The 12,441-nt window shown below is 42.5% G+C and overlaps 1 long non-coding RNA gene and 1 gene segment (V, D, J or C); one reads left to right on the forward strand and one right to left on the reverse strand.

Moving 5' to 3' along the window:
- Positions 1-442: 442 nt before the first annotated feature.
- On the forward strand, positions 443-5,862 carry LOC139035590 (uncharacterized). Its single transcript, XR_011488195.1, has 2 exons — positions 443-528; positions 5,410-5,862. It is a non-coding gene; the product is annotated as an uncharacterized lncRNA (long non-coding RNA).
- On the reverse strand, positions 443-12,161 carry LOC110144965 (T cell receptor delta variable 2-like). The segment is given in 3 exon segments: positions 443-3,641; positions 11,115-11,916; positions 12,059-12,161. Coding segments are annotated over 2 exon segments (369 nt in total).
- Positions 12,162-12,441: the final 280 nt, after the last annotated feature.

Genomic DNA, 12,441 nt, shown 5'->3' on the forward strand with positions numbered 1-12,441 from the left:
ATGTAGGACACCCTGTACTGACACAGATGACTAATTTACAAGCATTACCTAAGTCTAATTAATATCAGTACTTGAAGTAGTTTATAAGATTGGATTCTGAGGCTATAATTTAGCCTTTTTCTTACTGATCTTTTTCTTACTGGCCCCCAATATAACCAGACAATTCTCTTGTCTGGTTTCTTGAGGGACAAGTTACTTTCTTGCAGAACCATTCTTAACCATTCTTAAAATCTAGGGAAGTGTAAGACTACAGACAAGCCACAACCCAAAGCCCAGGCTGCTGACTTGAGCACAGATGGGAGAATGTTAACAGCCAAGAAATATGAGGTCTTTGGCTCTTTTCCCAGAACTGCCAGGCTAAGACCTTGGCAGAGACCCAACAGGAAACTGAACTCTATTTGCATATCCTTTTATACATGGGAGATTAAAAGCTTCAACCTTGAGTGATCACAGTTTTTGAAAAATCCCGATGAGGCATTAAAGAGGAGGAGGAGTGTCCCAGGGGAGGTGAGCTGGAGGCAAAGTAAGGTAGGTCTGAGGTTAGCACTGACTTTCAATCCCCTTTGATTAACCATGAGTGTATTTTGTTTAGTTCCTTTTCTGATTTTATCCTTATTGAGTTACATAAAGGAATCAGCCAGGCAGGAATCTGGGCATCACAATCTTGGGAATCCATGAAATGTGATTCCCTTTGTCCCACAGCTGCTTCCTTCTCTTGTTGGACAGAGACCCACAGCTTGTTACTGTTGAAGCAGGCATGTTGTTGTTTGGTCGCTAAATCGTGTCTGACTCTTTGTGACCCTTTGTACTGCAGCCTGCCAGGCTCCTCTGTCCATGGAATTCTCCAGGCAAGAATACTGGAGTATTCCAGTATTCTTCTCCAGGGAATCTTCCCAACCTAGGGATCGAACTCGAGTCTCCTGGACTGGCAGGTGGATTCTTTACCTCTGAGCCACCAGGGAGGCCCTAAGGAAGCGTGGCGATCAGCTAATGTAATCTATTGTACAGATGACAATCTGAGGTTCAAATGGTTTGAGTGACTCACATAAAGTCACAGAATAAGAAGTGAAGTTCTGACTCCCCCTCCCCCACACTTTTGTCAACCAGCTGCCAGGTCCTTTTAGCAGGTGGAAGTTTCCTCAGATCTCAGCTTCTTTCCCTCATGGGATTTGGCACAGGTAATACCCTTCACTGTCTTCTACCAACAGAAAAAGCATTTCTGGCAAAATAGTAGCTCTGATTCCCTGACTTTTCTTCCTTATTCGACTGCATAAGGTCTCTATAGTTTTTTTTTTTTTTAATGGACAAAGCCAAAGTACTGAAATGAGGATATTTACCTTTGGGATTTATTTAGGGGAACTTGAGTTTCTTGGCCAAGTGCTATGGTGAACTAAGCCTAGGTAAAAGGCATGAGTAACATGAGGATGGACAAATGTCACCCCTCACAGGCTAGTAACTAAATTTAATAGGTTCCTTTATAAGGATGAGAAAAGATCTCTGCATTCTTAATAAGGTACATTAATTAAATATCCCAAGACTGGGAAGGCCCCGCAGGAGAATATCCTCAAAGCTTGAAGGCTGAGCTTTCTGAAAATTGAGACTCCGTGGTCCAGCTATTGTCCTAGACATCTAAACCATGTCTATTGGAAGAGTTTGACATGAAAAATTCATTCTCCTTGTTACTTTTGCTAAAGCTGGGACTGGCCTGGGCCACCTTCATCTGGTACAGACAGAGGGCAATGAAGACACAGTATGTTATTGGGGACCTAGCTCCTTCTGGTACTGGACTTGTCTTTGAGACTTTCACTATCATTAGTGCATGGCAGGAACTTAGAGAGGTTGTGTGGAAAGAACATTCCTGATGAGATATTTTTATGAAAAATATGCTGGCAGCGCATTTGGACTTATTGGTTTGAAAAAGTCTTACTGATTATTACCAATGTTCCTTCCCATTTTAGATCTTTATTCTCTCTTCTGCATAAAAACTACCTTCCTTCAGACCGTTAAGAGCTGAGGGTATTGGGACTTCCCTGGTGGCTCAGTGGTTAAGACCTTGCCCTTCAATGCAGGGGATGTGGATTCAATCCCGGGTGGGGGAGCTAAGATCCCACATGAATTGTGACCAAAAAACCAAAACATAAAACAGAAGCAATATTGTAACAAATTCAACAAAAACTTTAAAAATGGTCCACATTAAAAAAAAAAAAGAGAATAAGAGCCAAGGGTATAGAATATTAGCATTATTGAGCACATTTGAAGTGCTAATTACCCAGGAGTGCCAGATGACTTCCAGCAATTATTTTATTTAATCTTTGTAATAACTCTGTGAAATAGGTGTTATTATCTCTGTTTTATCTGTGAGGAAATAGAGGTTTAAGAAGTTGGGGAACCTTGTTCAAGGTCCCACAGTAAATGAGGAGCTATGATTCTTTCTTACTTTTGTCTGATTCCACCACCTATGCTCTTTTTACAATTCAAAGAACTCATGTACAAAAACACATATGCAGCTTATAGACTAAATTTTTTAGACCAAATATTTAAACTTGTTCATATCAAGATAGGTAAAAAGACCTTACCAACATGAGGGACCATTTTCAGGTGATTGCTTTTAAGTTCAACACATTTTAATATTTTTGTGAATGATAAGCATATTTATTCTTGTATAATCACTTTTGTTATCTGCACTATATTGCCACCTATTTAAGAGAGGAAAATACGCCTACTTAAACTGTGCCAGGAAACTTTCTGTTAACACGATAAGGATGTTTTCACAGATCTGAAATGTGGGAAGGATTATAGAACGTGTTTATCTGAAACTCAGAAAATCCCACTCTCATCTTTCTTTCCCGTTAGTATAATTATATGTTTTGCTCTTTCTGTCTCTTTTCTCCAAAGTTCTAGAATTCAAGGGCTAATAAAAGCAGCCATGGCGCATGGTCAGCTTCACATGAGAGGCAGATATGCGTTTAACTTTCTGACCACCTGTCACCATTCAGAACAAGCCTTCTGGCCAGCAGGACTTCTGAAGGGTCATTCAAGGCTGGTTCCTTAGGGTATCATCACATCTATTCTCACCCTTTGGCCCAGCCACCTCTGGATGCAGTAAGTTGGAAGATGAAAAGATTGGGAAAGTTCAAAATAGCAAAGCAAAGAGACCATTTCAGATGAAAATAACAGAGGACCAAGTATGATTAAGATGGAGGTGTAGGTCTGGGACAGCGAGATCCAGCTGGGGAAAGATCACTGATTTACATGCAGATTCTCCTTTTTATTCTGCTTACTAGGGAGATTTCAACCCCCTTCAGTTTCTCTGTGGTTCGTAGTGGTGAAAGCACAAGAATACTCAGCCTCTGGTTTCAGTCTGTTTGTTTGTAAATATAAGTGATTGCTGATGTTGTTCATAGTGAGAATAAATCTTCCCTCCAAGGAAAATTTGAAATGCTTAACCTTAGTCCAAAGGGATGAATTTTAGAAAGAAAATTCATGCGGTCTTTCTAGAACTTGAAGGTAGTAGTTCACCCAGAAGAGTGAACTACTGTGAGTGACCTACTGGAAAGTTAAACCCAGAGGCATTGCAGATGGTCCTTAGGGAGTTCCCGGTGCTTCTTATGGTCCCCGCAGATGATTCAGTGACTGGACCTCTGGAAAAGAGGAAACCCTGATAAGAATTGTGAGAGATAGACATGATACTCTCTTCAAAAGGATGATTCATGCATTATCATAGAGGAATAGCACAAAGAGGGTCAGTCTAAATAGATACCACATGCTGGAAACTGAGGGTGGAAAAGTGCTCTCAAACATACCACTGAGGCTATCAGTCTTCTCGGTTGCAAAATGTAAGGATAGTATCACGGGGAACCCAAAGGAAATAGTTTTTCCCTCCTTGCACAGCTTCCTTTTATAGAATATAGCCTAACACAGTCAGAAACAACTTTGGGAAGGGATTGGACCCACACTTTTGCCCACAGACATGATTTAAAAGGTTTAATAAGCTCCAGAAAATGCAGCCTTTTGGGTTGCATGGCACATTATCTTTGGAGGCAGCTGCCTGGGCTTGTGTCCAAGCTCAGCCGCTCACCAGCAGTATGACCTTGGGCAATGCCTTACCCTGGCCTTGCTTCCGTGTTTTCATTTACTTCCTCATAGAAAAGTACTCCATGACTGTAGGCCATCAATGAACATTGTTACTAGTACCCCTTTACAACTATTGATGATTTTCATTTTAAGGAGATTTTTCATTTTTAACTTCTTCTTGCTGAAATTTCAGAATGTTTTCTCTTTTTCTTGGCTCATAGGAAATGTTTTCTCTTTTTGTTGGCTCATAGGATGACTGATCACAGCATCACAGAGGGTGAGAAGCGGACGGGACCTTAGGTTATCTCAGTTCTGGCTTCCTTGCCTTGTGCACGAGCCTGGGGAGGGGTGTAGGTTCTCACAGGGCAAAAGTAGACTTTGAACACACATCCCAGTCTGGTGGGTTTCTTTCCCATTATAACTCTTCACAGGCTTCAATTCGATGCTGCTTAATTTCTCCAAGACTTACTCAGGCTAATTCAGAAACTTGTCAGGCCAGTGACCTGTGGGAAGAGCTGATCAGTGCTAAGTATGATAACACTGCCATTCTTATAATCTTTTAGCACCTCATTAGCTTTCTTTTTCTTAACAGCACTGTCATATGGTGGACTTGCATTTGTTTTGAAAAACAAAGAAGGGGAAATTTTTGTCTCTGAATGGAAGGCAGGCTCAGGCCATTGATCCACCCATTCCTCAGTAGACAGGATAAGAGGCACTGCCATGGGGACAAAGGTCAGGGAGTGAGGAGAAGGGTCCCTGATGAGTGGAGTTTACTTAGGCTGAGAAGATAGAGTGGGAGACCAGCCTTTCGTCTTTATACTGAACACCTGTTATGAATTTGGAATGGAGCTAAGCTCCCAGAGGGATGGAAAATGCCTAGGAGAGCATTTGAGGTTTCATGGCGTCTCTTCAGAGAGGGGTAGAAAGCAAGGGTGGAAGTGTAGTGGACACTCTGGAGTTCTTCGGAGCTCTGGACTCTCACAACACCCATGAGACATCTTATTCTTCCAGCTCAACTTGGCTAGGAGGAGATATTCCAGCTGACCAGAGTGGAGAATAGCAAAGCAATGATGTGGGCTGAAAATATGGGGGTGACAGTGTGCTTTCCTGTGGCAACCAGGTCAGGGAGTGGTGAGAGGTGTTCATGACCAGGGATTGAAAGCCGTGCTATCTTTTGGCTTTTCTACCAGCTGGCTGTGGGCTGGAGAGGAAGTCAATTTCTCCATTTCCTAGGTCACCTAAGGAGAGGAAAATATATTACCTACCCCAGATTCCATTTGTCAATAATGCAATTCTACCATCTTGCTTTTCATGTTCTATGTTTTGACCTTTCAGCACAGCTTCCTCCCCACTGGTACTAATTCATGGAACCTCATCACATTGGTTTTAAAAAATGGAAGCCTGAATGCTTGGTGACAGAGCTTGCAGCAAGAGAAGAAGAAGAAAAAAAAAAAAAAACTGTTGCCTATTCCTCCAAGTTACAGAGAAACTGGTACTATTATGCATCATAAAACTGGCCATTAAAATGTTACTTCTAACAGAAAATTCTGGAGAACACCCAGACTCTAAATATATCTTACTGCTCATCCCAGACCTTTGCTGAAATGTAAGCTTCTCCTTGTAGCCTTTCTTGACCAGCTGATTTAAAAAATTTGCCTCCATCAGACCCCTGATTTCCTACTCTCTCTCCCTCCCTGCAAGTCTTCTCCATGGCAATCATCACAATCTAACAGATATTTTACTTATTTTGTATTTATTTTCACTAAAATAAATTCCTGACCTTCTGTATTCCCAGTGTGTCTAGAAAAGTACCTAGCATATAGTAACTACTTAATAAATATTTGTTGAATAAATAATGTTGTTATATTTTATGAAAATAGCTTTAATCTCCAAAAGTCTACACTTTGGATTGGTTTCCTTTATTAATAATTTGCTATCCTAGTAATGTATTTATACTGACAGTTCTTTTTCTGAAAGTTATAAATTCTCCTGGGGCTTTGTCCTTAAGCCAGAAAATGATCATTAAAGCTTCCCTATTCTCTCACATGTATGCAGGCAATGGAAAGCTTACAGGGACTAGTTTTCTTTTTTTTTGAATTATTTATTTATTTGGCTGCACCAGGTTTGTGGTGCACAGACTCTCTCTAGCTGTGGCACCTGGGTTTAGTTGCCCATGTGGGATCTTAGTTCTCTGACCAGGGATGGAAACTGTGTCCTCTGAGATGCAAGGTGGGTTCTTAAACACTGGGCTACTGGGGAAGTCTCTAGATTTCTTATTTAAACAGAGTTGGAGAGCCCGCCCTATTTAAATGAATAGGAGCTATCGCATGATGGCTTGACTTCCTTTAGCAGGTTCTCTTCCTATGGAGCCAGCATGCTGGGTGGAGCATTGCTCCAGGCCAGCTGCACCTGAGGGCCTCAAGCATCCAGGCTATGTGCCTTCAGAGACTTCCTCCAGTGTTCCATTTACACAGTCGTGCACTGTTACCACTCACAGTGTAAGTGTCTGTGCATGCGTGAGTTGCTAAAAACACAAGACCCTGAGGATTCTGCATTCCGGAAGAATTCCAAAATCATTTGATGGCAGTGGTCGTAGCGGAAGAGGGAGTTAGGAGTTGTTCTTTCCAGTGTCTCTTGGTTCAGAGATGGTATGCCCCAGCAGCCTGTTTAGAGAGAAAGTTTGCAAAATTCCTCTGGGAAATAAGGTAGAAATGTTCAAGCTTCTCCCCAACAGTTCAAGACTTGGGGCTTGGGGCCTTAGGATTAAAAGGAAAGGAAATATGGTGAAAGGAGAAAGCCTGCCATTCCCTGTCCTCACCCTCCCATTTTATTCCGATCATGGTGGGATGTCCAAGGAATGTAGGAGCATTGATGTCTGCTCTCCAAGAGTCAGTTATTTGGTGTTCTAGAGTGCTCTATTATCTACTCTTTAGAAAATCTTGTTAGCAGATAGATGAGGGTTGGATAAAGCATTTCTGAGGGCAAACTTATCACCGATCTTGTGCACGATTGCATTCCCAACATGCAGCACAGCGCAGGATACACACTGCTCATTCATTGCACATTTCACTCACTCATTCATTCAACACATGTATTGCGTGCCCATTTTGTGCCAGATTTATTCCAAGTGCTAGAGGTAACACAGTAAGCAAACAGGCAAAATCCCTGTGTTCCAGCGGAGAGCTAAACAACAAATAAATAAGCAAGTAAAATATACAGCACATCAAATAGTAATGAATGCTATGGAGAAAAGTCAGGCAGAGAGGAGAGACGGTATTTGCTGGAGGAAGAATAAAGCACTCTGACCCCAAAATATTAGAGGTGTTATAACCCCATGATTTCAATTTATATTTGGAGGTAAGATGTTGAATTGAGAAGTAGGAAAGTAGCCTCAATTCCAGTGTTTCTTCACCTTGTTGATATGGAGAGTTTATTAGTCAGCACTTTTCTGTCTGAGGTGCTGCAGGGGGCTAAGACCCTACCTAGAGCGGAGTTTGGTTTGAACTCAGTTCTCTTCTTTGCACAGTGACTCCCTCACCTTAATTTATAGCAGCGCTTGCTGGTGTCAGTTTGCTCATTTTAAATGCAGTGAATTGTGGATGATAGATCTTGAGCCCTTTTGCTGCTTCTATGTAAGTGACAATAAGTCAGTGAAAATGGAAGAGATGAACTCGGACACTCTATTTCAGGGTGCAGATGTACATGGATGGTAAAGTTAACAAGTCTATCGATCTGCCAGGGACCCACAGAATTTCTCCAGCTCTCATCACACCAGCCCCAGACTCCTGTAGCTGCCACGTCAGTCAGTCTCTTTGAAGGAAGGAGAAGGCAGTGAATGCATCAGCACCCAAGGGACTCTCAGTTCAGTTTAGCCGCTTAGTTGTGTCTGACTCTTTGTGGCCTCATGGGCCCCATGGAAGCAGCATGCCAGTCTTCCCTGTCCATTACCAACTCCTGGAGCTTGCTCAAACTCATGTCCATAGAGTCGGTGATGCCATCCAACCATCTCATCCTCTGTCGTCCCCTTCTCCTCCTGCCCTCAATCTTTCGCAGCATCAGTGTCTTTTCCTAAGAGTCACTTCTTAGCATCAGGTGGCCAAAGTATTGGACTTTCAGCTTCAGCATCAGTCCTTCCAATGAATATTCAGGACTGATTTCCTATAGGATTGACTGGCTTGATCTCCTTGCAGTTCAAAGGACTCTCAAGAGTCTTCTCCAAGACCATAGTTCAAAATTATCAATTCTTTGGCACTCAGTTCTCAGGGAATTTGACTCTCAGGGAATTCAATAAGACATTGCCGCTGCTAGGCATCAGAAAGGAGGAATATGTGGGTCTGTTTTCCATGCTGTGGCCTGGGAAACAAGCTGTTGACCTAGGGGTGGGCTCAGGAGTGAAAGTGGGAGGGGGCTGGGTATCAGCTGTCCTGCTTCAGTCACGGGAGTGAGGCATTTCTTGAGAACAACATGGAAGCTGAAATTGGAACTGGTGTTTTCAAGCAAGGGAGGGAAAAGTGGAGGAGGAAGGAGTCAGGAGAAGGAAGGAGAAGGAGGCCACTTCCATGCCCTCTCCCCAGGACTGGCCAAGGAGTCAAGGACAACCTCTGCATCACACAGATGACTAGACTTCACACACTTGTCCCCAGTTGTTCTCTAATTCAGATTGTATTATAGGTGATGGATTTCTTTAGTGTAGCCCATGGCTCCTAGCCCAGTGCCTGGGCCACTTGCTTTTACTCAGACCCAGATACCTGCTCTGCTTCTGGAAACTTAGGTAAGCTACCCAGTCCCTCTGAGGATCAGTATCTCCATCTGTGACACAGAGCTGACAATAAAGACCTATGGGGCTGTTATAAGGATTAAGTGAGTTCACACTTGAAAGTGGTTGCATCTTGGCACTCCATAATTTAGTTTATTTCTTCTCAGTTATTCCACTTTATTGTTGAGCCTTTCTTATGTGAGTCACTCAGTCGTGTCCAACTCTTTGTGACCCCATGGACTATATCCCACCAGGCTCCTCTGTCCATGCTATTTTCCAGGCAAGAATACTGGAGTGGGTTGCCATTCCCTTCTCCAGGGGATCTTCCTGACCCAGGGATTGAATCCAGGTCTCCCGCATTGCAGGCAGAGTCTTTACTGTCTGAATCGCCAGGGAAGCCTTTTTTCTTATGTTAAGTAAATTTATGGGATAACTACTAGTGTGCAATGCAATTTACTTCCTATTATTTGTTTTTTTATAACACTGTGAAGATGGACTCATAATTTCTGAAAATGTGACTTTTCTTATTCAGTTTCAAAGATGAAGAGGTACAGATGATTTTAGAAGACAGTGAAACTTGTGTCAGGATCACAAAACCTCGGAGCTAGAAGACATTGAGAAGTCATCTGGGACCCCTGCTGCATTGTCCTAGTTTCTTGACAGATGGTCATGAAGCATTGGTTTGAACGGGTCTGGTGGCAAGGGCACAGTCCTGTTGTTCCTTATTTCTGACACATCCTGGGGATGGCCTCCTCCATGGACTACCTCCTCCCAACCTCCTGAATCACATACTGTGTCCTCCAGCTCCAGAGTCTGAAATCTGTCACCCTTCCTTACTGGCAGGAGTATCTTGAGCAAGCGTTTTAGCTTTACTGTGCCTTAGTGTCCTCATTTGTAAAATGGGGATAATAATAGAAAATGCATCATAAAATTGTTGAGAGAATTAACTCATATAACTCATGTAAAGTGTTCAGAACAGTATAGTAAGCACACAATAGATATTAATTTTTATCACAGAGAACACACAGTTCTACAAATTTGTACAAATATTTTCTCTCCTCCTCCTCATCAAACACATTCTTCCAGTCTCTTTCAGAAGGACCCACTGGGTCTCTTGATAGGAATACATCTTACAGGTCTTATAAAACCATCACTCCAAAACTTTGATAATATCTACATAACTAGCTTCCAAATGCCATCCCTATATATGTACGTATATTTTATATATATGTGTGTGTGTGTGTGTGTGTATGTGTGCATGTGTGTGTGTGTGCTCAGTCACGCAGTTGTGTCTGACTCTTTGCGATCCCACGGCTCCTCTGTCCATGGGATTCTCCAGGCAAGAATACTGGAGTCGATTGCCATGTCCTCCTCTAGGGGATCGTCCCGACCTGGGGATCGAACACATGTCACTTATGTTTCCTGCTTTGGCAGGCAAGTTCTTTACCACTATATATATATATACATATATATATATGTATATATATATATATACTATATATATATATATACATATATATATGTATATATATATATATATAGTGGTTCCACTATATATATAGTGGTTCCATATATATATATATGTATATATATACATACATACATATACATATGTATATATATGAAGTCAGGCAGAATCACGGGAGATGGAATGATTGGGAGGACCGTTGGAAAACTGAAGATCCATGACCGGAACCAATTGTGTGCCTGCCTGGCAAACATTTGTCAGCCTCTATGTTCTATGGATGGCAAGACCTCTGATTAGAAGGGTTAACTGTAGGAAGTTTTCCTTAGGCATTGCTTGAAGTGGCCCACTGAGGCTTTAAGAATTCTTGTTTTAAATTTAAAAATATTTTTTATAACTCCATCAAGGTACTCTTGATGTGTGATAAACTGCATATATTTACAATGCACAAGTTGATGAATTCAGATGTACTCATACACCCATGAGACCACCACTATAATCTAGTTACTGAGCACACCTGTCACCACCAAAATTCCAATAAGGTTGTCAATAACATGAATGGTAGATTTTCTAGACAAGGCCAGAAGGAAGGCCACAAGTTCAGCCTCAGAACAGTCTGTCAGTCATCTAAATCTTGAAAAGTACACTGTTTAAGATAAAAGTGGAATTTAAATTGAGCTACTCAAAGAATGATAAAGAAATGCCAGTGGAAAAAAATTGTTCAATGTTTTGTTTCTAGAACATATAGAAGTAAACAGGCAGAGATGGAAAGGAGAGCAAAAGTCCAAAATGGTACAAAAACTGGAGATCCGATCTTACCCTCCATGTTGGGATGATGACAGGCCTTGTGTCTCATTGACGCCAAAGGAATGAAGAAGTCTTTCCACGTTCCCAGCCCTGCTCATCGAGGACAGCTAAATTCCTGGTGTATATGGTTGGGGAGAAACTGGAGCTTGCCATAGTCATATTCTTTACATCATATCCTAAGTACTTCAGGCTGTGTAGCCAAATCTTTTATGAAGCTCCAAGAAAACTGTTAGGGGTGTACAGTAAATGCTACAATTTCTGACTCTTGTTCTGTCTCTTCTCTCCTGCCCCACACTGGGCCGCACCCCATTAGGGATTGCTTATCTAAGCACCACAGGAGCTTGTGGGCAGGATATGAGCCACTGAACCTGAAGGAAAGGCACGGACATCAGCCTTCTCTGGCCTCCGTTTGTTAAACTATTTCTTCAAGAGAAAGTCATGCTCTTGTTGAAAATGCTGTTCCACTTAGATCTCTGTGTTTATTGAGTTGCTTAGAAGTGAACCTGCAGCAGGGTGGTAATACTGGCACAGTAGTAAAATCCTTCATCTCTCTTTGATGCCTTCAGGACCTCCAGCATGGCCTGGTTGGTTAAACCATCAATTTTACCTCGGAAGTTGTCCTCAAACCCAGGGCCATATGTACCCCCTTCTCGGTATATGAAAGTCATTGTGTTACCCGGGGTCTTCCTGTACCAGAAAATATAGTGTTTACTGATGGAGTCTCCTTTCATGGAGCAACTGAGGGTGACAGATTTCCCCACAGGCACAGTCTTTTCTTGGTCTTGAGGCACCAACACGGCAGGTGACATGACTCCTAGAGAAAAGACACAAGATAGGCTCAGTGAAGACTGGGGCTAAGATCATTGAATAAAGGGTGCTATGCTCGAGGGCCTGGCCCTGGCAGCCTTGATGCCTCACTGGGTCTTGCTCAATTAAGTTTCCAGGATCTGCCTTACCTGCCCAGAAGAGGGTGAGGTGGATGAAGGGGCAGACCCTCTGCATGGCTCGCTTGGGGACAGCTCTGCCTCCTGACTGGTCCTTGCCTGGTCCCTCCTCTGAGCCAACACCTTCTCTGTGACACGTTTCTGCCTGAGGAAACCAGCCCCTGGCAGCTGTTCTGTTACGGAAGAGAGATTTTGCCAATCACAGAAGGCATGTGGAGCCTGCTGCCTGTTTATGAGATGACAATGCCCGTCAATGCTGCCCACCCTAGAAGTTAAGTTTGATATTGTTGCTCCATTTTCATGTTAGAGATATGTGTTGTGTGCTCTTTGGTGCTGCTAAGAGTTAATTGCAAGAAGAATTATTGACATTTACAGCCATAATCATAAGAATCAGC

The sequence above is a fragment of the Odocoileus virginianus genome, chromosome 6 (assembly GCF_023699985.2).
Source record: "Odocoileus virginianus isolate 20LAN1187 ecotype Illinois chromosome 6, Ovbor_1.2, whole genome shotgun sequence".
In the NCBI taxonomy this organism is placed as follows: Eukaryota; Metazoa; Chordata; class Mammalia; order Artiodactyla; family Cervidae; genus Odocoileus; species Odocoileus virginianus.